The sequence below is a fragment of the Camelus bactrianus genome, chromosome 9 (genome assembly GCF_048773025.1).
Source record: "Camelus bactrianus isolate YW-2024 breed Bactrian camel chromosome 9, ASM4877302v1, whole genome shotgun sequence".
Lineage (NCBI taxonomy): Eukaryota > Metazoa > Chordata > Mammalia > Artiodactyla > Camelidae > Camelus > Camelus bactrianus.
Window position 1 is genome coordinate 25,326,939 of NC_133547.1, and position 26,165 is coordinate 25,353,103.

The 26,165-nt window shown below is 43.3% G+C and overlaps 1 protein-coding gene across 1 annotated transcript; it reads right to left on the bottom strand.

Annotated features, from left to right (window-relative positions):
* Positions 1 to 80: 80 nt before the first annotated feature.
* LOC105081796 (uncharacterized) lies at positions 81 to 18,757 on the bottom strand. The gene is made up of 16 exons (XM_074369885.1): positions 18,600 to 18,757; positions 15,132 to 15,293; positions 14,595 to 14,791; positions 12,500 to 12,584; positions 11,955 to 12,142; positions 9,008 to 9,092; positions 8,497 to 8,661; positions 7,982 to 8,140; positions 7,480 to 7,635; positions 6,929 to 7,128; positions 5,290 to 5,374; positions 4,765 to 4,923; positions 4,263 to 4,418; positions 3,750 to 3,908; positions 3,224 to 3,426; positions 81 to 2,250 (listed from the first exon to the last, which is right to left on the bottom strand). The coding sequence occupies exons 2-16, from the start codon at positions 15,169 to 15,171 to the stop codon at positions 2,182 to 2,184; spliced, it is 2,106 nt and encodes a 701-aa protein (XP_074225986.1). The 5' UTR covers positions 15,172 to 15,293; positions 18,600 to 18,757; the 3' UTR covers positions 81 to 2,181.
* Between the last annotated feature and the right edge of the window lie 7,408 nt (positions 18,758 to 26,165).

Consider the following 26,165-nt stretch of genomic DNA (forward strand, 5'->3'; position numbering starts at 1 on the left):
GGGTTTGTGAACCCCTAGAAGACTTAAGGCTGCTCTTTAAAAAAGATAAATATTGAGATTGTAATTTCATTGTAGCTGGAGAAGGGTCAATCTATCTGTTTATTTTGTCCAAATAAATAGCACAGGGATCTAGTGTAATTATGGTACAGTAGGAAAGTTAACATTAATAGATATATATTGGGAACTGGAACCAAAACCCCAAGTTCAACAAAGTACTGAGGGGTTTCATCAGGTTCAAGTAGTTGTAGATAAAGAAAGAGGACTGCACTACTGACTGAAGAGTTTAAGGGATGTCCCCTGTCCAAGGCTGACCAGTTCCCTTCCATGATCACCCTCTCACCACCCCTGTTCAGCAGGAAGTAGCCAGGACAGCTGTTGCCCCTTTTCCCACAAGACTGCAGAAAGGACCTTGGCAGTGGGGAGTTGTAATAGAGAAGACCAAATCTGACTCCATGTAAGATCTGCTCCTTTAACTCTAACCCTGTGCTCTGTTTCCTGTGCTTACTCATCCTGGTTCTGCACCTTTTGTAAAAGAATATTGTCTACTGCCTGAAATGTACAGAATAGCCCATTCTCAAGTCTCTGACCTTTAAGGGCTTAACACTTTTCCATTCATATAGAGATGGGAGGTTGCAAAGCAGAGAATAACATTTGTCTCATTGGAGGTTTACAGGAACATCATGACCTGACCTACGTGGACAGCTGCAAGGACAAAGGATTCTGACACCAAGAAATTTGCAACAACCAATCACATTGCCTCCCTTTTTTAGTATAAAAGGAGCCTGAATTCTCAGTTGGGTAAGACGGTTCTCCAGGACATTAGTCTGCCATCTTCTCGGTCTGCTGGCTTTTCAAATAAAGTCATTATTCCTTGCCCCAACACCTGGTCTCCCAATTTATTGGCCTGTCGTGCAGTGAGCAGAATGGGTTTGGACTCAGTAGCAAAACACTTTCTCATCATTTTAGTTTCATTTTTCTTATTTTGAGTGACTTGAATATCTGACTTTTCTATAAGCTGTCTATGCAAAGTCAGCCCATTTTTATTGATTTGTGGCTCTATATGATTCATACCTAGTATAAATTTTGTTCTCTTCTATGACTTAAATTGAGGTGATCATTTTGGCTTCTGAATGTCTATGCTCCTTTTACCACAACAAATTTATTTTTATGGAGTTTTGTTACTATTTTTATATCTTTGAGTTTCATGTCACTTAAAAATAAATTTGATATTCCAAATTTGTTTTACAATTATCTGACATTTATTATTTTTATGGAGATGTTTAAATGTTTCAGTCTAAGGTTAGGCTGGAATTTACTCTGTGCGAGGTTTATAAGAGCTCTAGTCACCCTTTTACGCTACGTGGCTGTCCAGACAGCTGACGACACTTGATGTATGGTTTATATTTTTCCACTGATTTGAAATAACACTCTTCACATACTTTCAATCAAGTATGTTCTCAGTTCTATTTTTAGACTGTAACATGTTCTTATGCTCTGTTTTTATATTTCTGCCTTGGCAACACATTGTTCTAATTATTGTAATTCTGTACATTTCATTGTGACTCTTCCAAATTGTCATGGCTTTTTAATGTTTTTTTTTTGTTTTGTTTTTTTTTTTTTTGATCAGCTTCATTTAAAATTTAGAAACAGTCTTTGTGACATTTTAACTTGGAACACATAAAATTTACACGTGAACTAAGAGACAGTTATTTTATAGGCGGAACTGGTTCTTTCCTCTCAAGAACACAGTGTACATACCCATTTCTATAACTATTCATATGTGATTTGCAGCAGCATTTCTTAGTAAGTATATTCCAATATTGGGCTTTTTAAAAATATATCATGAATCTGAGCATCTCTTTCTTTTCTACTCAGTTGTTTCCATTTCCATCTAAATCAACTTTCCAGCCACATTAATTCTATCATTTGTTTGCCAGGCACTGATGTCCTATATTAGGTGATTTTCCTATTTTTCTACAAAAATTTGATTTAAAAAAAGAGAAAGTGTACACACAAATAAAAATAGGTCAGATCAAAAAGCTGTTATAAAAAGTTGTAAAACTGCCAGAATTCAAAACAAGAGAAAAACTGGGTAATTAGTGACCACGCATGGTTTCTCTTCTCCCAAATCCAAGATCAAAACAAAAGGCAGTGAAGTACTTTCTTCCTCACTGTCTTCTTCTATCTAGGACGTGCAGTCATTTTCAGCATTTTGCTCATTATCCGATCATTTTCGTTGTTTATTGTGGCCTAAAAAAGAATGATGTGTTAGTAAAAGGAAAACTATTTAAAATCCCAGTCTTTCAAATACAAGGTTTTCTATTACCAGTTTATAAAATTATCTGTGTTTTCCTTTTAAACAGTTATCTCTTATCAGATCATGAAAAGATACTGTTTACATTAGGAGTATCTCCTGGTTTAGGCTTGGAAGGTGAGAGGACGCACAGCACAACCTCGTTCACACTCACCCACCACCAGGGTTTGGCCAGGTGGCTAATGAGGCACGGGGACAGTTGCTATAATAAGACATTCCAGCCACATTGATGTTATTTGGGAGAGAGCCTTGCCTCTGAATGGCACAAATTCTCACCTATGTCTTAGAAATACTGGGAACTCCTAAGCTGATTTAGAACTCTGATGTAAACATTTGCAGATGGGAGAAGAGAGAACTATGCTGTGTGCTGACTCAGGCAGATTCTCCTTACCTGGACACACCTGCAGCCAGGTTAGAAGCTGTCAATTCTCCTTATTTCTAAATCTGTGCATATTTGATAGATTCAGGTTAGCAAGCTCTATCTTAGGTTCTCAGGATGGTAGTAGTGTTCCTGATAATTGGCAATAATCTTAGTAAATTGAACTGGTTCCTGCTTACAGTATATATACTTTGTTAGAACATCCACTTGATGACCCTGGGAGCCCCATTTAATACTGAGCACAAGAGATCATCCAGGAATCCCTCAGCACAGCATCACAAGCCCCGGGAAAGTCATTTATACCCTATTAATGCTTAGAGGTACCGAAGTCCCCCTGGACTCTTCAGAAACTCACTGTGAACAGAATTCAAGTGAGTGGATATAAGCCATTACAAACTCAGGGCTTTCAGTGAAACAAAAGCAGTAAAAGAACATACTTCCCCTTGACTTTGCTTTAATTCTCACCCATCCCCTCCTGAGGTTCAAGAACTTTGTTCCATAGTCACTGCCCAGACCCAGACCAGACCTACCTCGAGCAATTCAGTACTCTCACTTATCTTTCTGAGAAGGTCATCAATTCCTTGGATCTCTTCTGTAATTATGACTCTGTAAAACTCAAACGCTCTTTCTTGGTCTTCCAACATTTGCTGCAGTTCTCTAACTTTTTGTTCAAGATCCACCTTTTCTCCCTCAGCTGCCTCACTTAGGTCCCACTCTGCTGTGCCAGGGAGATCTCAGAGAGGGAAGGAAACAACAGTCAGCCCCGAGAGCTACAGCCCTTCATTCCCAACCCCCTGCCACCTCGGTGGGCAAACTGTCTGGAAAAAGCAGATGGACATGCCTGAATTCTCCTGAGGCCACACCAGGAAGGCCCTGGCTGGCTGGCTGGCTGGCTGGCTGTACCTGCAGCCACAACTGGCCCTATTTTCAGACATAGCAGACTGTGTTCACAGGAGCAGAGGAAGCTCCCTGACTTAGGAAGCACCTCCTGTCAGGGTCTCCGAGGGCACTGCAGGAACCTCCCCGCCCCACTGTGAGCTGAGCCCTCCCCTGTACCTGCTGAGGTCTTTTCCCTTTTGCTGATCCCCTCTGTCACTTGGGCTTTTAATCCATTGACGTCTGTTTGTCGGTCCTCCAACTTCTGCTGCAGCCCTTTAACATTTTGCTCAAGAGACTCCTCTTCCCTCTCAGCTTCTTCTCTTTTGTTTGGCTCTTCTTCTCCAAGAAAATTTTAGAGAAAGAAGAAAGCTACAGTCAGCCCTGAGAGCTACAGTCACTCATTCTCCGACCTTCCACTTTCTCAGTGAAAAAAAGTCTGGAAAAAACAGATGGACATGTCTGAACACACCTGTAACCACACTTAAGGGTGAGTGTGAGAATCTGCTAGGAAGCACTCTGACGGGCTCGCTGGCCCTACAACAACAACCTGCCATGTTATTTTCAGATGGATCAGAGTCTATTCACAGGAGGAGAGCAAGCTCTCTGATTCTGGAGTTCCTCCCATCAAAATTCCCAGCTGTCATTGCAGGAACCTCCCCACCCCACTGTGAGCTGATCCTTCCCCTGTACCTGCCGAGGTCTTTTCTCTTTCTTTCATCTCCTCTGGTATTTGGGGTCTAAATCCCTCGGAGACACTTTCTTGGTCCTCCAACATTTGCTGCAGCTCTTTAATCTTTTGTTTAAGCAATTCCATTTCCCTCTCAACTTCTTTTTTGTCCAGATCTTCTGCTCCAAGAAAATTTTAGAGAGAGAAGACAACAGTCAGCCCTGAGAGCTACAATTGCTCATTGATCAACTCTCCACTTTCTCAGTGACTAAACTGTTTTGAAAAAGCAGACGGATATGTCTAAAGTCATCGCTAACCTGGCATTATGGTCAAGTTTAAGAATGTGCTGGGAAAGACCCTGACTGGCTGCTTGGACCTACAACCACAACTCCCTTTATTATTTTCATACGTAGCAAAGTGTGTTCACAGGAGGAGAGGAAGGTTCTGGAGTTCTTCCCGTCAAAGTTCTCAGCTGTCATTGCAGGAACCTCCCCACCCCACTGTGAGCTGATCCTTCCCCTGTACCTGCCGAGGTCTTTTCTCTTTCTTTCATCTCCTCTGGTATTTGGGGTCTAAATCCCTCGGAGACACTTTCTTGGTCCTCCAACATTTGCTGCAGCTCTTTAATCTTTTCCTCAAGAGGCTCCTTTCCCCTCTCAGCTGCCTCTCTTCTGGCCCACTCTGCTGCTCCAGGAAGATTTCAGAGAGGGAAGAAAACAACATTCAGCCCTGAGAACTACAACCCTTCATTCCCCAACCCTCCACTTTCTCATTGACCAAACTGTCTGGAAAAAGCAGATGGACGTGTCTGAATTCACCTGTGGCCACATATAAGAGCAGTTGTGAGAATGTGCTAGGAAAGGCCCTGGCTGGCTGGCTGGACCTCTGGCCACCACTCGCCTTGTACTCTTCAGACGGAGCAGAGTGTGTTCACAGGAGGAGAGGAAGCTCCCTGACTTAGGAAGCACCTCCTGTCAGGGTCTCCGAGGGCACTGCAGGAACCTGCCCGCCCCACTGTGAGCTGAGCCCTCCCCTGTACCTGCTGAGTACCTGCTAAGGTCTTTACTGCAACACAACAGAGCTCATCTTTCTTTATGCAGCATTTCTCTCGTCGCTTTAGTAATATCAATAAGGCCTGGAGACCACAAAAGGGCAGACATGTCAGGCAGGTCAAACCTGAACTTCCACTGAAATATTCTGAGAAAAGAACTGTTCTGATTAACATTCTCTGCTTGCTTCCCACTACCTAGAGGTAAAGTTTCCAAGATTCCACCTACAATGCTACTCTTCAAGCCTCCTTTGACAGCCTTGCTTTCCACCACCCATGCTAGGTTCTGCCGGTTAGAAGAATGGCCAGTTTTACAAATATGTAAGCGTGGTACTTTCATATTTTTCACATGCTTTTTTTTTTTCTTTCTGCATTTGGCTTTTCTGGTAACAAGCCATGCTAGACGATATTCAGAAACTTTTCAAAATTTACATCACACTCCTCTTCCAGGAAAACATCTTAAACCACCTTCCCCATGTGAAATCATTACGCATTTACATCGGTCCATTTGTATCAATTATACATTTTAACTGCACTAAATTTATGGTCTGTGGATTATATCTCAGTAACATTGTTTATAGAAAACTGAATTACTCCAAACTCAGGAAAAATACTGAAACACTCTCTTTAAGGACACTAGTAAGCCTCTTAACCCCATGAGCCGTCTTTGTGGAGTGCAGGGTTTGCATTATATAATCCCTGTGGTGCCTGGCAGCTGCGGCATCCTGAGCATCCATTTACAGCTTATGATTAACAGTAAGCAACTAAAAGCAAAATAAAAGAAAAGAAAGGTCTGGTGAGAGAATCATCCTAGAAAATCTTGTGTTACTATGGATGGGAAAGAGTGCACAGAAAAAGGAACAACCTCAAGATCACTGAAGTGTGTTCCAAGCACATAAGGAAACTTTGCAAGTGTTCAGGCAAGGAGGACTTCTGAGCGTCTGTACTCACTTTGCCTCAGAGGTCAAACAGACTTCCTAAAAAAGTACCTAACTTTGGAAGAGAAGGAGACTAACTGGAGTAATATAGTCGTCTAGAACTCCCTTATTCAGAAGAATCAGGGTGCTTCTACTATGAACGATAGTAAATCTACGGCCAAGAGCGTGGCCTCTAGCAAGAGGAGAAAACATAAAGCATGGCCTGCGCTGCTGCAGCCGCCCCTCCTGCTTAGTTAGACACACTCCGTTAGAACATCTGCCTGACAGCCCAGGAAACCCATTTAATACTGGCACCAGGAGCTCATCCACGAACCCCCAAAACGGCAGCACAAGCCCTGAGAAAGTTCACTATATATTTTTTTTCACGAGCTAAAAAGGTACATATATATATTTTTTGAAGTACAGTCAATAACAATGTGTCGGTCTCTGGTGTACAGCACAATGTCCCAGTCATGCATGTACATACAGGTATTGGTTCTCATATTTTTTGCAGGTACCAGAGACCTCCAGGTCTTTCAGAAACTCACAGTGAACAGAACTCAAGTTTCTGGATATAAGCCGTTAAGACTCAGGGCTTCTAGGGAGTCAAAGCCAGTACAGCGCAGGGGTGCTTCCCTCTCACTTTGCCTTGATTCTCCCCCTCCCCCTCCTGAGGTCCCAGGGCTTTGTCCACAGTCACTGCCCAGACCCAGACCTGACCTACCTCGAGACTCTCAATCCTCTTATTCATCTTCTTCCGAAGTCTGTCTCTTTCTATTATCTCCTCTGTCACTTGAGCTCTAAACCTCTTGAAGGCTCTTTCCTGCTTGTGCAACTTTCGCTGCAATTCTTTAACCTTTTGCTCTAGGGGCACCTTTTCTCTCTTGAGACACACAGAAACTGCTCTTCTGGCCCACTCTTCTGCTGCAGGAAGATTTCAGGGAAGAAGGAAAACAGCAGTCAGCCCTGAGAGCTACAACTGCTCATCCCACAACCCACCATTTCTCAGTGACCAAACTGTCTCGAAAAAGCAAATGGACGTGTCTGAATTCACCTGTGGCCACATATAAGAGCAGTTGTGAGAATGTGCTAGGAAAGGCCCTGGCTGGCTGGCTGGACCTGCGACCACAACTCGCCTTGTACTCTTCAGACGGAGCAGAGTGTGTTCACAGGAGAAGAGCAAGCTCTCTGATTCTGGAGTTCTTCCCGTCAAAGTTCTCAGACATCATTGCAGGAACCTCCCCACCCCACTGTGAGCTGATCCTTCCCCTGTACCTGCCGAGGTCTTTTCTCTTTCTTTCATCTCCTCTGGTATTTGGGGTCTAAATCCCTCGGAGACACTTTCTTGGTCCTCCAACATTTGCTGCAGCTCTTTAATCTTTTGTTTAAGCAATTCCATTTCCCTCTCAACTTCTTTTTTGTCCAGATCTTCTGCTCCAAGAAAATTTTAGAGAGAGAAGACAACAGTCAGCCCTGAGAGCTACAATTGCTCATTGATCAACTCTCCACTTTCTCAGTGACTAAACTGTTTTGAAAAAGCAGACGGATATGTCTAAAGTCATCGCTAACCTGGCATTATGGTCAAGTTTAAGAATGTGCTGGGAAAGACCCTGACTGGCTGCTTGGACCTACAACCACAACTCCCTTTATTATTTTCATACGTAGCAAAGTGTGTTCACAGGAGGAGAGGAAGGTTCTGGAGTTCTTCCCGTCAAAGTTCTCAGCTGTCATTGCAGGAACCTCCCCACCCCACTGTGAGCTGATCCTTCCCCTGTACCTGCCGAGGTCTTTTCTCTTTCTTTCATCTCCTCTGGCACTTGGGCTCTAAATCCCTCGGAGACTCTTTCTTGGTCCTCCAACATTTGCTGCAGCTCTTTAATCTTTTCCTCAAGAGGCTCCTTTCCCCTCTCAGCTGCCTCTCTTCTGGCCCACTCTGCTGCTCCAGGAAGATTTCAGAGAGGGAAGAAAACAACATTCAGCCCTGAGAACTACAACCCTTCATTCCCCAACCCTCCACTTTCTCATTGACCAAACTGTCTGGAAAAAGCAGATGGACGTGTCTGAATTCACCTGTGGCCACATATAAGAGCAGTTGTGAGAATGTGCTAGGAAAGGCCCTGGCTGGCTGGCTGGACCTCTGGCCACCACTCGCCTTGTACTCTTCAGACGGAGCAGAGTGTGTTCACAGGAGGAGAGGAAGCTCCCTGCTTCAGGACGGGCCTCCTGCTAGAGTCCTCAGAGGGCACTGGAGGAACCTCCCCACCCCACTGTGAGCTGAGCCCTCCCCTGTACCTGCTGAGGACTTTTCTCTTTCTATTATCTCCTGTGTCATAATGGCTATAAGTCCTTCATGGACTCTTTCTTGGTCCTCCAACTTTTGCCAGAACTCTGTGTACTTTTGTTCAAGACACTCCATAACCTTCTCAGCTGCCACTCTTCTGGTCCACTCTTCTGCTCCTGGAAGATTTTAGAGAGGGAAGAAAACAAAGTCAGACCTGAGAGCTACCACAGCCCATTCACTACCCTCCACTTTCTCATTGACCAAAAGTTTGGAAAAAGCAGATGGACGTGTCTGAATTCACCTGTGGCCACATATAAGAGCAGTTGTGAGAATGTGCTAGGAAAGGCCCTGGCTGGCTGGCTGGACCTCTGGCCACCACTCGCCTTGTACTCTTCAGACGGAGCAGAGTGTGTTCACAGGAGGAGAGGAGGCTCCCTGACTTAGGAAGCACCTCCTGTCAGGGTCTCCGAGGGCACTGCAGGAACCTGCCCGCCCCACTGTGAGCTGAGCCCTCCCCTGTACCTGCTGAGGTCTTCCCTGCATCACAAAGGAGCTCACTTTTCTTCATGCAGCATTCTTCTTGTTCATCTGTTATCATCACTGAGGCCTGGAGACCACAAAATGGCAAAGACATGTCAGGCAGGTCAAACCTGAATCTCCATTGAAATATTCTGAGAAAACTGTTCTGAATAACATTCCCTGGTTGCTTCCCACCCACTACATGTAAAGTTTCCAAGACCCCTGCTGCCTTGCTGCCCTCCAGCCTGCTTTGCCAGTGCTGCTCCCCACCACCCATTCAAGGTTCCACTAGGCAGAAGACTGTGCAGCTTTACTAATATGTAAACATGGCGGCTTTCGTATTTTTCACATGATGTTTTTTCTGCTTGAAGCTCTTCTGGTTAACATCCCACTCAGGGTAATATGCACACATTTTTCAAATTTTACATCACACTCCTCTTCCAGGGAGATCTTCTACCCCATCTTCCTCATGTGAAATTGCTGAACGTTTACATTGGTACATCTGTACCAACTGTGCATTTCATTTTTTTCCCTTTTTTAGTTTTATTAGGTAGAATTATTACAGTTTGACTGCACATACACGTTATTTTGCATGTAAATACATGTATACAGTATACTGCACTTTTTTAGTTGACATCTGTGTACTGATTGTTTCTAAGAACAGATTAGAGCTTTAGCTTTTTTAACTTACATAGTTACCAAAGGAATAAAGCCAACCACAAAATGAGAATCAGCACAATGAGGTAATACGATCATAAAGGACAGTCAGATGTGCTCACACGCATTCAAGAGATCAGTCATCTAAATCATAAATAGTAAATAGTTCATTTGTGTCCTTATTATTGTTGTTGTTACTTTTCAGATTCTTCATATAAATGATGTCATCTGGCATTCTTTCTCTTTCCAACCCACTTCACTTTGAATGACAGTCTTCAGGTCCATCCATATTGCTGCAAATGGCATTATTTTATACTTTTTATGGCTGAGTAGTGTTCCGTTGTATATATGTACCACATCTTCTTTGTCCAGTCATCTGTTGATGGACATTTGGGTTGTTTCCATGTCTTGGCTACTGTAAATAGTGCTGCTATGAACACTGGGATATATGTGTCTTTTTGAATTTTATTTTTCTCTGGATATATGCCCAGGAGTGGGATTGCTGGATCACATGGTAAGTCCAGTTCAGTTTTTTAAAGAACCTCCATACTGTCTTCCATAGTGGTTGCACCAATCTACACTCCCTCCAATAGTGTAGGAGGGCTCCCTTTTCTCCACACCCTCTCCAGCATCTGTTATTTGTAGACTTTTCAATGATAGTCATTCTGGCTGGCATGAGGTGATATCTTATTGTAGTTTTGATCTGCATTTCTCTGACAATTAGTGATGCCGGCCATTTTTTCATGTGCCTACTGGCCAGTTGTGTGTCTTCACTGGAGAATTGCTTATTTAGGTCTTCTGCCCATTTTTGGATTGGGTTGCTTGTTTCTTTGATATTAAGATGGACAAGCTGTTTGTATATTTTGGAAATTTGTCCCTTCTCAGTCACATAATTGGCAAATATTTTCTCCCATTCTGTAGGTTGTCTTTTTGTTTTGTTGATGGCAACCTTAGCTGTGCAAAAGCTTTTAAGTTTAATTAGATCCCATTTGTTTATTTTTGCTTTTATTTCCATTACTCCAGGAGCTGTTTCAAAAAATATATTGCTGTAATGCATGTCCACAAGTGTTCTAAGTTTTCCTCTACGAGTTTTATAATTTCTGGTCTTACATTTAGGTCTTTAATCCATTTTGAGTTTATTTCTGTACATGGTGTTAGAGAATGTTCTAATTTCAGTCTTTTACAGGTAGCTGTCCAGTTTTTCCCAACACCACTTATTGAAGAAACTGTCTTTTCTCTATTGTATATTCTTGTCTACTTTGTTGTAGATTAATTGACCCAACTGTGCACTATAAATGCATGGAATTTATGGTTTGTGCATTATATCTCAGTAACATTGTTTAAAGAAAACAGAATTACTCCAAACTCAGGAAAAATACTGAAACACTCTCTTTAAGGACACTAGTAAGCCTCTTAACCCCATGAGCCGTCCTTGTGGAGTGCAGGGTTTGCATTATATAATCCCTGTGGTGCCTGGCAGCTGCGGCATCCTGAGCATCCATTTACAGCTTATGATTAACAGTAAGCAACTAAAAGCAAAATAAAAGAAAAGAAAGGTCTGGTGAGAGAATCATCCTAGAAAATCTTGTGTTACTATGGATGGGAAAGAGTGCACAGAAAAAGGAACAACCTCAAGATCACTGAAGTGTGTTCCAAGCACATAAGGAAACTTTGCAAGTGTTTAGTCAAGGAGGACATCTCAGACCTTTGTACTGACTTTGCTCACAAGTCAGACAGATTTCCTTAAATTGTGCCTAAGATTGGAAGAGGAGAGAAATTGGAGTGATACAGTCCTTTAGAACACTCCTATTCAGAGGAATCATGGTCTTCAACTATGAATGGTAATTAATCTATGGCCAAGAACATGGCCTCTAGTTAGAAGAGGTAATAGGAAGAATCAACTGCTGAGGTAAATCACCATGTGCTGCTCCAGTAACTTCTCCTGCTTGTATTAGATACACACAGTTAGAATGCCTACTTGATAAACCCGGAAACTCAGTTTAATATTGGCTCCATGAGGTCAACAAGAATCCCTCAAAACACAAGTCCTGGGAAAGTTCTTTATATTCTATAAATGCTTGGAGATCCAGAGACCTCCTGGACTCTTCAGAAACCCACAGTGAACAGAACTCAAGTTTCTGGATATAAGCCATTAAAGACTCTGGGCTTCTAGTTAAAAGTACTAAAGCACGACGATGCTTTCCTCTGCGATTTTGTTGAATCCTCATCCATCCCTTCCTCAGGTTCCAGGGCTTTGTTCCATGGTAACTGCGTAGACCCAGACCAGACCTACCTCCAGCTCCTTAATACTCTGGTCCACCTTTCTCAGAAGATCATCACACTCTCGTATCTCCTCTGTCATTTTGACTCTGAATTCCTCAAAGGCTATTTCTTCCTTATCCAGCTTTTGCTGCAGCAACTTAACCTTTTGCTCAAGAGGCTCCTTTCCCCTCTCAGCTGCTTCTCTTCTGGCCCACTCTGCTGCTCCAGGAAGATTTCAGAGAGGGAAGGAAATGAAAGTCAGTTCTGAGAACTACAACCCTCTGCCCACCAACCTTCCACTTTCTCAGTGACCATGTGGTCTGGAAAGAGCAGATGTATGTGTCTAAATTCCCCTGGTGACCACACATGGAGAGCAGGTGTGAGAATGTGCTAGCAAAGGCCCTGACTGACTAGTTGGACCTGCAACCACAACTCGCCTTGTTATTTTCAGATGAAGCAGAGTGTGTTCACAGAAGGAGCGGAAGCTTCCTGCTTCAGGAAGTTCCTCCTGTCAGAGTTTCAGAGAGCATTTCAGAAAACTGCCCAGCCCACTGTGAGCTGAGCCCTCCCCTGTACCTGCTGAGGTCTCCCCTGTATCACAAAGGAGGTCACCTTCCTTCATGCAGCATTCTTCTTGTTCATCTGTTATCATCACCGAGGCCTGGAGACCACAAAAGGGCAAAGACATGACAGGCAGGTCAAACCTAAACTTCCACTGAAATATTCTGAGAGAAGAACTGTTCTGAATAACATGCCCTGGTTGCTTCCCACCCGCTACATGTAACGTTTCCAAGACCCTGCTTACCTCACTACCTCTCCAGCCTCCTCTGCCAGTGCTGCTTCCACCAGGCAGAAGAATGAGCACTTTTACAAACAGGTAAGCTTGGGGGCTTTCGTATTTTTCACATGCTGTTTTTTCTGTTTGGGGCTCTCCTGGTAACATCCCATGTTGGATTATATGTACAAATAGTTTCAAATTTACAAAACACTCCTTTTCCAGAAAGATGTTCTAAACTTTCCATGGTGACATCATTGTACATTTATATAGGTACATTTGTATCAATTGTACATTTTAAACGCATGGAATTTATGGTGTGTAAATTATAGCTCAATAAGACTCTAAAAAGTCCTTGAATTACCCATCTTAGAAAAAAATACTAAAATACTCTCTTTAAGGCTACTAGTATGTTTTTAACTCCCTGAGCCTTTCTTGTGAAATGCTGAGTTTGAGTTTGCATTATATAATCCCTGTGGTGCCCGGCAGCTGCAGCATCCTGAGTCCATTTACAGCTTATGATTAACAGTAAACAACTAAAAGCAAAATAAAGATAAAGAAAGATCTGGTAAGAGAATCTTCCCAGAGGACTGTAGGTTACTATGAAGGGGAGGGAGTAAACAGGAAAAGCAACAACCTCAAAATAATTTAAGTGTGTTCCAAGCACATGAGGAAACTACAAGTGTTCAGTCAAGGAGGATGTCTGAGTGCCTATACTGACCTTGCTAAGAGGTCAGACAGATTTCCAGAAAAAGTGTTGTAAGCAGATATGGTAGGGGCTTCCTGGAGAAAAAAAACCAAGAATGACTTTCTTGACATAAGAGAAGCCATTTTTTGGCCTAAGCCATTTTGTGATCTAAGCCTGGCCACAATACCTGCCTTCGAACAAGTCTCAGTAATAATGCTCTTAAGAGAAGAAAAGGACAAACTTATCAGGCAAGTGATGTAACAATAGCAAAGACAGCAAATAGTTGTAAAGACTCCCAGTTCCATTTTAATGTAAAGACTAACTTGGAGATATTTTGCAGAATCTAAATCCCAACTTGGGCACTCAGCACCCAGATCGGCTGAAATCTGATAGATGATGATATTGACATTTTCTGGCTCTCATGACTCCATTCAAATAAAGCTTGGACTCTGACTGCTGCTCAAGACCCTGCATGAATATGCATGTACCCATAGCTCAAGACTGCCCTAGTTCTGCTGGTCAGTGAGACGGCTTTGGAAAAGCTCCCCGGTGTCCTCCTTATTAGCTGCAAGTAATGAATCCTTCCTTTTCCAATCTTTGGCTTGGTTGTGTCTTTTAGCTCGACACCCACCAAAAGTTTCCAGGTAACAGCACATATTTGGACTAGAAGGAGATAAAATAGAGTAATCGCATCCTTTAGATCTAGCTTACTCAGAAGACTCAGGATCCATCCGCTACGAATGGGAGTTAATCTATGGCCAGGAAGGTGGCCTCTAGTGAGAGGAGAAAACCTGAAGAATGGACTGTGCGGTAAATCGCCATCTGCTGCTCCAGTAAATTCTCCTGCTTATGGAGAATTTAGACACACTCCGTTAGAACATCTACTTGATAATCCTGAAAACCCCATTTAATACTGGCTCCATAAGATCATCCAGGAACCCCCAAAACAGCAGCACAAGCACTGGGAGAGTTCTTTATATCCTATAAATGCTTGGAGGCACCAAGTTCCTCCTAGGCTCTTCAGAAACTCACTGTGAACAGAACTCAAGTTTCTGGATATAAGCCACTAAGACTCAGGGCTTCTAGGGAGTCAAAGCCAGTACAGCGCAGGGGTGCTTCTCTCTCACTTTGCCTTGATTCTCCCCCTCCCCCTCCTGAGGTCCCAGGGCTTTGTTCACAGTCACTGCACACACCCAGACCTGACCTACCTTGAGCCACTCAATCTTCTCATTCATCTCCCTCAGAAGTTTCTCTCTCTCTCTTGTATCTCCTATTATTTTGAATACAAATTTCATGAAGCCTATTTTTTGGTTTTCCAACATTTGCTGCAATTCTTTAACTGTTTGCTCAGGAGGCTCATTTTCCATCCCGGAAAAAATAGGCACCTCTCTTTCGTCCAGATCTTCTGCTCCAAGAAGATTTCATAGAGGAAAGGAAACAACAGTCAGCCCTGAGAGCTACAATGCCCCCATCCCCCAACACTCACTTTCTCAGTGACCAAACTGTCTGAAGAAAGCAAATGGACATGTCTGAATTCACCCGTGACTACACATGACGGACAGGTGTGAGAATCTGCTAGGAAGGGCTCTGACTGGCTGGCTGGACCTGTGTACTTTTCAGATGAAGCAGAGTGTGTTCACAGAAGATGAGGAAGTTCTCTGCTTCTGGAAGCTGCTCCCATCATCGTTCTCAGACGTGACTGCAGGAAACTCCACACCCCATGTGAGCTGAGCCCTCCCCTGTACCTGCTGAGGTCTTTTCTCTTTCTCTTATCTCCTCTGTCATTTTAGCTGTTAATCAATCACTCAGAGACTCTTGGTCCTCCAACTTTTGTCACAGCTCATTAAACTAATGCCGTAGAAGCTCCTGTTCTTTCTCCAGTGCCTCTCTTCTGGCCCACTCCTCTGCTTCAGGAAGATTTTAGAGAGAGAAGAAAACAACAGTTAGCCTGGAGAGCTACAGCCCCTCCATTCCCCAACTATCTGCTTTCTGAGTAACCAAACTGTCTGGAAAAAACCAATGGACGTGTCTGAATTCACCTGTGGCCACACAGCAAGGGCAGGTGTGAGCACGTGCTAGGGAAGACCCTGACTGGCTGGCTGGACCTGCAGCCACAACTCGACTTTATTTTCAGGTGAAGCGGAGTGTGTTCACAGGAGGAGAGGAAGCTCCCTGACTTAGGAAGCACCTCCTGTCAGGGTCTCCGAGGGCACTGCAGGAACCTGCCCGCCCCACTGTGAGCTGAGCCCTCCCCTGTACCTGCTGAGGTCTTCCCTGCATCTCAGAGGAGCTCACCTTTCTTCATGCACATTCTTCCACTTCCTCTCTTATCTTCAGTGTCTCCACAGTGGCGTATCTTTTTACATTCCCATCAACAGCACACAAGTGTTCCAATTTCTCCACATTATCTCTGACATTTATTCTTTTCTGTTTTGTTGATGGTACTCATCCTAACAGGTGTGAGGTAGCTCCTCATTTTAGTTTCTACTCATATTTCCTTACTGGTTAGTGTTGTTAAGCAACTTCTCATAGGCTTATTAGTTATCTGTATATCTTCCTTGGGGAAATGTCTATTCAAGTCTTTTGTCCATTTTTAAATAGGGTTGTTTGTATTCATGTCATTAAGTTTTAGGAGTTCTCTGTGTATTATGGATGTTAATCCCTCACCAGATATGACTTGTAAATATTTTCTCCCACTATCTCAGTTGCATTTTTACTCTGTTGATAGTGCCTTTTTATGCATAAATGTTTAAATATTCATATGTAGGCTGCACTTCAGTCGTCTCTGAGTTCATTCTTCCTTGCTGTGTTCCTGGCACAGTTTGCATAGACTAAGGCCTACAATTAAAAATTCATCTATTTTTGGTTCTGCCCTGACAATGAATCTCTGGAATGGCCAAAGTGCTCCCAGTGCTGTGAGGATCTCAGAGTGGATGTTACTGCTGGCACATTCTGTCATACAGTACAGCGGCTCTACCCAAAGCCGAGGAGGATACGGTGGGGGTCATCATCACTGAGAAGCAAAGTGACCACCTCATCTGATCATCCTCTCCCCAGACCTAAAGTTTAAGCATATGGTAAGAGAAAACTGAGCAGTGGAGCCAATGCTGAGGGAAGGTCTGGGAGTAGGATGACCTGGGAAAACAAGCCAGGAAATGTTAAGCCATGGACTTCATGCATCTCTTCTGTCCCTTGATCCTAGTTGTTGAGAAGAGCTGTAGAACTAGTGATGAGGATCGCAAGTATTTATAAAAATCTGAGTTTTTAAGCTGATAAATTCTAGTTTCCCATATGACAGATCAATGATGCATAATACCTATGGAACCATTTATAATATTCAAAGGATTGAAAGAGTTTGGCTTCAAGAAAGGAAACAGCTTTTGGTTTTTCTCCTTTTTTAGAAGTCATAAAAATCCTTTTGGCCACAAATTTTAAGAATTATCCTCTGTGTGGGGAAACTGAGCCACTGGGAAATAGATTTTGTTTTTCCAAACAGAAATGCGCAGCAACATCAAGAAAAGGATGTATGTTATAAGCCAATAAAAAGTATATCTTAATTTAAAAGTCAGTGAAGAACAACAAGAAGACCAACTTCTGCACCATCCATGTAATTGTTCAAAAATGTTCCTGTGAAAAGACTCAGAACCAACTCTGCCCTCAGGTGGGTCTGCATAACCCCTGGACATGTCTGCCACTGAGCTTCATTAAGGTAGGAGACAGAAGCACTTACTTCCCAGGAAGAGCTGAGTTGGTCCTTCCCAGTTTTCAAGAAGTACCAGAAAGAAGCTGCCCTACGGGGTGTCACAGGCAGGCTTGGCTGAGCAGTGACTTAGAGCCAAGGCCAGGAGACAATATGCTTGTTTCCCAATTTTTAAGGGTGCAAATGGGGGTGACAGTAAGGATGCAATATTTAGGTTGCCCACTTGTTTTGGGATCTCACCACCACCCCCCCATTCAAAAAATAAAGGCAGCCAGATCTTTCTGAGCAACTATGGTCTTGACTCAAAAAAGAAAGGAAAAGAAAAGAAGTGTGTAGAAGGTGAATCTAGTGTGGAGCCTGGGTTGAGAACCAGTGATGAGTCTCTCCCAATGTCTATACAGTGAGGAAACTTGAGGTCATGGGTGGAAAAATTGCTTCCCCACTCCTGCCCAACAAAAGATCCAGGAGAAGACCCTCATCTCTCATCTCTCGGGCAGGACTCTTTCCACTCCGCCTGCTGCTGCCCTGGTTACGTGACATGGTGTGAAGCGGTCACCATGCAGCTACCACTGGTCCAAATTAAAAAGCTGAGCTTTCTCAGAACGAAAGCCAGCGTCTGAACCCTGCAGTCCAGACTATCAGGATACATTCTCCCTGACCTCTCGACTCCGCAGATACCATTTTCAATCAGAAACTGAGAGTTCTGAGGTCAAGATTAAGTTGTATTTAAAAGAGAGCAGACAAATTGGCATTTCTGCTGCACAGCTCTTCAGGTCAGCGAGTTTAGGGAGAAGCTCCCAGCTGCTTCCCACTCACCTCGCTCTTTCCTCCTCCCGCTTTTCTGTTGCTATGTTATAGACGTTGAAAATGAACTAAGGGATGTCTTTCTTCTTTCTCACAATGGAAACAGAGCAAAAAAACTGAAACTGAAAATTAAAGTAATTTTTCTTTCTGGAGTAGGGACCACACATTTGGTAACAACAAAGGATAAAAAACAGGCTTAGATCTTATACTTAATTTTTAAGAGTTGATTAGAGAAAGTGAGAATGAATTATTTTATACAAATACAGCTTTGTGCAATCTTTAGAATATTACATATGGTTAATACTGGAATTCTATAAAAATTTAAAGTGCACATCAAGGACTATCCTTCCTGTTTTTCCAGCGCCCAGTAGGGCACAGTCGGGACCCGTCGGAGGAGGGGAGGAGGGGCAGGAGGGAGCGACTCCACCCACAGCCGCGGCCAGGAGGCGGGGATTGGCCCCTAACCGTTTCCGCGGGTGAGCGGGGTGCAGCCCTCCTCCTGCCCTGCAGGGCTCTTTGCCGCCTGCGCCCGTGGATGCTCCCGGAGGAGCGGCGCATCCCATTGCAGCCGCCACGGATCCAAAAGGGGACGCTGAGCCTCCCCTGCAAAGTGCCCCGCCCCCGCAGCCTTCCCTCCTGCAGCCGGTGTCTGGGCCTGGGAACTTACTTGACGGAAAGGTTCTTGGAAGTAAGTTAGGCGCAGACTTACTTGGCGCGGGCGGTGCACCGCGAGGCGAGTTCTCAGCTCCCCTGGCTCGCCTTCCGCGCGCCTCCGGCGCCTGGCTCCTCTAGAAACCTGCTGCTCTTTAAAAGATGAGAAGGAAGCCTGATGTGAAAGCCACCCAGTAATGAGGCGGGTTTACGAGAAAGGAAATCGAAAAGACATGCGCTTCTGTTACGGAAATGACAGGCCAGCCAAGAAACAAGCGCCACTCTGAGGTTTGGAGTACTCAGATGTATTACGCCGGCGGGCTCAGAGGGGCTTCTGCTCCTAAGCCCTGAGCGCTTCCAAGACGTGCGCATGAGGTTTTATAGGGTTAAGTACAAGCTTGGGGTGTTCGGCCAACAGGCACGCAATAGCTTTAGAAACATCATTATCGCAAAAGTAGAGGCAGTGAGGCAGCAAACCAACATTTCAAGGCCAGATATGTCTCTTTGAAAATCCAGCTGGCTAGCAAAGCATGAACAGGGAATCAGCAAACCGACACTTACTAATTTACATTTACGAGTTAGCCCAGCAGAGCTCAGATCAGTAATCCGACACTTGTTACGCTTAGATTTGTGACTTAGCTTGTTAGCCCAGCTGGGCTTTTCCTTCACACTTCTCCTGAGTTTACCTGGAACAGGTTTTGGTTTTTCTTTTTAACGGAGGCCAGAGCACTCAGGGGTGTGGGCGAAACCCATGCTCCTCCCTCCTCCCCGGCTGGCTGGGTGCCCTTGACCCCGCAGCGGAGGTGGAGCTGGAGCTGGAGCTGGAGGCGGGAATACGAACAAAGCAGCTGTAGCCGAGATCCTGCCACAGCCTGTCTTGGAGGGTACTTTTGGGGGAGGAAACAGAGGATTTAGGGGTTTTAATTTTTTACTTTGCATCTTTTTCTCCTTTCTCTCAGCCTCCTTTCAAAGTATTCTTGTTATTAATATAAGTACTTTTTCATTAACAATAAGTGTGTGTATGAGACTCCTAATTTTACGGTCCAGAAATAATCACCACTGTTTTGTAGCATATTTTCCCACTTACCTGGAGGGAGGAGGTGGATCTACGAGGGATTATGGAGGTCTGGAGTTTATATATTTTGAGTGTTTGTTTCAAACGAAATAACATGAAGGTACAAATTCAAAAGTGAATATTGATTCAAAATGAGCAAAGAAATCATATCAACAAATCTTTAAAGCTGACAGATGTTTAAAAGCTGACAAATACATTCTGTCAGTTTTCTAGTTATATTGTCTGTTAAGTTTCTTGCCTCATAGTCGAGCAGCTTTTATAAATTGTCTTGACTTGGTACTTTTTAATACTTGCTGCTTTTTCCTGCAACACTTGGTGGTGCCCTTTACTGGTACATGTAATACACTCGTGAGGCCCATCGCTACTGTGTATTTAAAGATGAGCGGAAGAAAGTTCTCACCTAGGTCCGATCTACACCTAGAAAGCAAATATTATAAAATGAAGCAAGAAGTGATTGAGTGTTAAAAAGGGTGTTACAGATAAAGTGCTTATTTTCTACAAAAGCAACGGTTACTTATATTTGGAAGGCTATAGACAGTGTCACTGAGGAGGTATCATTTCTGTTGGAACTTAAAGAGTGATTCAGATCTGAAAAAAAGGTAATTGGGAGAAATAACCTTTAAAGCAAAAGAAAGGAATGAGCAAAGGTACAAAAGTTGGGGCTAACTGCTGAGAATCAGCCAGGTCCAGGTAGCCAGTACAACAGGCTCATTGAGAATAAAGTTGGAAGTCCTGGCTCATGGACCATGTTCCACAGGCAGGTGGAGACTTGGAAGCCTACTCCGCATGCGCAGAGTCCTGTTGGAGCTCCTTCTCTCTGACGGCGGGAAGACAGAGAACAAAGTGAGGACACTGGAGACAGAGATGGTTCAGGAGGCTGGTGCCACAGCTAAGAAGACATATTACAGTCCCACCATTCTAGGTTCCACAGAGTCATTCAGAGACTCAGGTTCCTTCCATCCTGTTGTTCGGTACCCACTAAGACATGTATACACCTGTGTGGGTTCTGGCCAGCAGAAGTCCCACCAAGACAGAATGAATTACTCAAGACCCTGTGGAAAAAGTCAAGAGAGTGAGAGGGACTTGGGGACCAACTCCACGAGCCTCTCAAATGCTCCCACATTTATTGTGTATAATCAAAGGAAAAATCATTAACAGTTGTGTGATGGTATGCAGGAATTTAGGGAAAGACAGGATGGGATTGAGATTGTAGAAGTCACAATGAGTACAAAGGCTTTATCTTTAGGGAAGTCATGGGGAGAGGAGAGCAAGATACATACGTATAGATGTGCAGACCACCAGACCAGCCAGTCCCTTGTCTGGGGGATAACAGACTATCTAACAGCAGGCACGCCAGCATTTATAGCTGAGGGCCTGGGTCATTGCTTTGCAATGAGCGGAGTGCTGTCTAAAACCTCAACTATGCAAGCAAGGCATTGTCTCTGCTTTTCACGGCAAGGAGACAGGAGTGCGGACGGACACACAGGCGCCTGCTTGTAAAGCAGTTACTAAGCACATTTGTTCTTCTTAAAGGAGACAAGCGGCTGGGGTCTGTTACAGTTTGTTAACCCAGTCATGGACTCCCACACACCTGCAAGTTCAGAGGTCGACTGCTGCCACATCTGCTGTCCAGATAGAAAGATGGATAAGAGTGACTGCTGGAGAGCAGGCTCAGAGCTCTCTGGGCCAGACCCACAAGTTGCCCACAGACACTGCTGCTCATCCACCACGAGCGCATGGCAACGCTGTGACGCAGGAGAGCTAGAGAAGTATAATCTCCACCTGGGTTGCCATGAGCTCATCTCACAGAGCAGAATCATACAGTATTTACAGCTGAAAGTCTGTCATGGCTCTAAAGGTATTTCAACAGTATTAGAGACAGCTTTTTAAAAAAATACCTGAAATTAAACTTGGCAGTTTTTAGAGTTGAACCTAAACTGGGTTAAGTATAGTGACCCTGGACTTACTGAGACACAGCAGCTGTCTATGGGCTGGGCACCGACCCAAGCACAAAGAGAGACCGTCCTCCCTCACTAACTGGAACAAAGCAGCCTGCCTGCTCTCTCTCCCTCTCCTTTTTTTTTTTTTTTTTTTTTTTTTTTTAATTTTGTTCCATGAGGCTATAAAATAAAAATGTGACTAAGAGTCAGCTGGCTCGGCCCCTTCCTGGCCTGCCGCACACGTTCTGCGTGCAGACGAGTCAGTGCCCTGCTGAGGCCACACTCCCTTTACGCATTTGCAACATTTCCAAAGCCTGGTCCGTTTAAGTTGTACACAGTTTGCTTAGAGGAAAATGTAAGGTTTTTGACTGGGGTTTCATGTCTCACTCTTAGACAGTGTTCACTCTAAAGCCTCTTTAGTTCCCATTTTTAAAGGGGAAAACATTATTTCTGGCTTAATGTTTCCTTTTATCTTATCTTTGGAACCAGAGAGTTCACGTAATCAACGCTGAGAGACTTTAAAATTTGAAAGGGTGTGTGTGTGGAAAGGTGAGGGTTGTCTTCTAGAGTTTCCCCAAAGACTATCCCATAATGACACCGAAACATTTAACATACATGCATGCTACATGCTACATACATTTGACTGGAATAGCAAAAGTAGAAGAGGGAAAGAAAAGACATCTATAATTTTTCCAAAATTAATGAAAGATAAGAAACCACAAATGCAGAAGTTTAGAGGACCCCACGCAGTATAATTAACAAACAAAAACACAATAGCTTAAGTTTGAAACCGAGATGCATGTTTCCAAATTGCATTTCTACATTCTGTGACTTTGTGACCTTGAGTCATTTACCTAACATCTTTCTATCTTATTTTTCTCATCTATAAAATGGTAATAATAATAGGACCAATCTCAGAATCTTGTCATAAGAATTCAGGAGTTAATATCTTTAAAGTACTGGCCACATAGTAATTAATGATTAATTTACAATTAGCAAAAGCAAAAATGAACTCAAGTTGAAATGGCTGTCCAGCTTACTAAAGTTTTTATTGGCCTTGTGTGTGCTCACCCTGCCCTCCATTCAATTCAGAAAGGACCCTCCTTTCTCATCACATCTATGTTCTGAATAGGAGCTGCCAGCTTCTCCCTTGACCTTGTCTCCATTGTCCATGGTGACCATCCAAGGGGTGGATACTCTCCAGCCAGAATACTCAGTTGCCCAGCCTTCCCTGCAACAGACACTCATTTTGGAGGAGAGAATACGTAAGACAGAGTATTCAGAGAGCTCCTCTAATCAGAAAATCCTCTTTGATGATAAGGATGTAAACATTTTTGTATTGAAATGAAATAACAAAAGGAAAAAATAAATTAAGAGTCTTTCTTTCAGCTTCTATGGCTTGCAATTTCTACTAGAAGCATGTTTTTAAATATAACATTCCATAAGGCTAACTACACTAAACAGCATTGGTATACTGGTAAGATTCTATTGGTAAATGAAGAATTATAAACTGAACAGTTTTGAAAACTGATAGAAAACTGATAGTATGTAATAAACCTGACTGAACTGAAAAAAATATTATTTCAAGCCCCATGAGCTTCATGAATTTCCAACACCATAAAAGGTGATTGAACCCCTGACTTGGGAACAAGTTGTTCTCTGGCGCCTAGTTTTCTCAGCTTTAGGTACTTGCTGGACATTCCCAGACAGGAAGATCACCACTCTAACGTCAAGCAGCCTAAGGAGAAGGAGCACAGACTGGTGACGTCCAGACCCGCATGGCGTCCCCGGAATCACCGCATTTAAATGCTGTTTAAATTAAATTAAATTAAATTAAAAGCACCTTCAGGTCAGGAATAATTTTAGTGAAATTCCTCAGCTGAGAAAATCTGGGGTTTAAGGAAGAAGCGTATTTTAGAGTCAAGGTGTTAACTCCACAAACAGGACAAAGAGACAGTAGCCACTGTAACATAAGCTGAAAAGAACAGAATGAACACTTTGGAGATTGCTGGGCAGGAAGAAATATAGAAAAAAGGAATAGGGAACTGGTTCTATCAATGACGGGCAAGAAAGTGTGCCCTCAGTTCCCCGGTTACTGTGCACAGGGCCTGGAAGCTAGTTGGAAATGAGAACTTAATAGGGTTTAACATTTTTAGGATACACACTTGAAGGAAGAAAGAGGCTCCCTCCAAGAACTGTATGCTGGCTGCAGTAGGAACAGTTAGGCATTTGGCCTCCCTCCAGGGCCTGGGACATCTGGTTTGTGATGGCTGACATGTATGTACATAGATTGTTGTTCATCCTCACTGCAGGAAATGCCCATTAATACATCTGTCCAAAATTTTCAAGGATCGTCCATTTGGGGCTAAAGAAATTTCCAGTTTGTGACCTTGGCTTCAGGTCAGACTCTGAGGGCAAAAGCTATCAATTCACATTTGTTCTACTTGTCATTTTTACACCTCGAAGACCTTCAAAACCTGCACCTGAATTGTAGACCTGCACCTGAATTGTAGAAAAAGTCTTGGTAGAAGTAACATGGTCTAAGCAAAAGGCTCGCACCAGGATGCGTACGGGCTCTGAATTCCCTGATTCAGGCTCCACCTAAGTGGTCTCTGAATAGTCCAGGGCCCCAGGTGCTAGTAGGTTCTGGTTGTCAGATGGGCTTCTTCTGTATAACCGGAGGTGCCAGCCCAACCCTAACCCTAAACACTGGAGACAGGTTGCCGAGTTCCAAGCCACGCAGGAAACGCCCTTCCCAAACTGCAGGAGAAACGGTCACACCTGAAGAAGGATGTCAAGCCCTTGTGACTGAGGAGAGCTGTAGCCGCTTCGGCTAAGACTGTGTGTCAAGTATACTTCACCAAATTTGACAGAATCAGCATCCTTCTTGTCTTTTTACCCGTCTGTTCCCCTTCCTCTGTCTTATCCTCTTCCTCCTCTCTTCTTTCCATCCATTTTGTTCCTCCTGCTTCTTGGGATATTATACAGAATCTGTTGAATCAGAGATTCCCACTGGGAACAAAGTTCATTCCACACATTACTTTGCTAGTTGCCATGGGTACCTCATATCCAAACAAATACAAACTGTATTTGCTATCCGCCACTAGGAAGAAGTGGAACCATCACGTACATTTCAGACAAGTAATGCTTGTCTGAAAACCACAAACCATTTCAGACTAGTAATGCTTCCGAGTGGCGTTTCTCTTTTAGGAACCGTTGTGTGTTTCAGGATGACTTGAAGTACATTCAAGAAAACAGTGTGGAATAATCTACATAAGTTGAACTTAAGTTCCCTATGACCTGGCTATTTCACTCAGAAATACACATCCAGCAGAAATGTGGATACATGTGCACAAAAAATTAGAGAGAATGATCATAGAAGCAATGTGTGTAATAGTTCCAAAGTGAATGTAACCCAAATGTTCAGCCATAGTAAAATAGCTAAATAATCTGATATATTTGCACGTTGGAATGCATTTTAGTAGTGAAAATAAAGAAACTATAGTTAAAACCAACAATGTAGATTAACCTCACAGTTATAATATTGAGTAAAACAAACTGCCCACAATAGGATACATATTGTTTGATTCCATTTACATGAAGTTCCCAAACAGGTACATCCACCTCTGATGAGAAAAGTAAGGAGAGCAGGTAACTCTGAGTAGGAAGGACGGGTGATGGAGTAAAAGGGACATAAGAAAGCTTCTGGGGTACTTTGAGTGCTCCCTTTTTTTTAACCTAGGTAACAATTACAGGAATACTCATTTTGTGTGTTTCACCTGCTGTACACATTTAAGCTGAACATTTTCCTGTTTCTATGTTATGCATTCATTTAAAACTTTAGAAACTACAACAAAAGCTCTCATATAATAAAAAGGTGATGTATGACATCTAGTTATAAATGCTGTACCTCAAAAGCAAAGCAAACAGAAAACAACAAAGAGAACTGTTGCCTCTTCTACATCACAGTTAGCAAATAAAATCTGGACACTTTTGTGGAAACCCTGGAAATTTTAAAACCTGATCTGAAATTCAGATTCTTACCCAGCCATCAGGAATATGGACTCAGATGAGAAAATGAACAGTGTGCCAATGCCAGGGGCTGTATGCAACTTATATCTGAGAGAAGTTGGGGAATAACCCAACAGTTTACCCGTCTCTCCTCTTGACTTCTCTAACCTTCTTCTAATTAATACTTTGTAAAGGACAAGGTCTAAGTTTATCCTCACCTTCTTGTGAATGTGGAATTTCTCAGTCAATTTCAAGACACAACTTGACACTCTGTATTCTGCTAATACAACTGAGAATGAAAGTGAAAGTCGAGCAGGGCTGCTTTGAAATGTGACCGATGCTCAGAAACCAGCTGCTTTTTCTTCTGACCGATAAAGCCCTTGTTTATGCCAGGGAACCAAAAATAGTTTCAGAGACAATTGAATGTTTATATGAACATTGTGAACTGAATTTCCTGCCTATTCTTGCAGCCCCTTCAGAGATAAACCAAAGTGGTTTATTGCGTGCAGGGAAACTTTGAAATGTTGGTAAGAATCATTTACTTTGTGGTATGGAGGGTAAGGGTCTAATTTCAAATAAAAATTATAAATCAATAAGG

Coding starts and splice junctions, on each gene's coding strand:
- LOC105081796 (XM_074369885.1), bottom strand. CDS start 15,171: ATGACAGAGGAGATAAGAGAAAGAGAAAAGACCTCAGCAG. Junction 3,427..3,749: donor AAGGGAAAAGACCTCAGCAG/GTACAGGGGAGG, acceptor TCCCTCTCTGAG/ATCTCCCTGGCACAGCAGAG. Junction 2,251..3,223: donor AGAGTACTGAATTGCTCGAG/GTAGGTCTGGTC, acceptor ATTCTTTTTTAG/GCCACAATAAACAACGAAAA.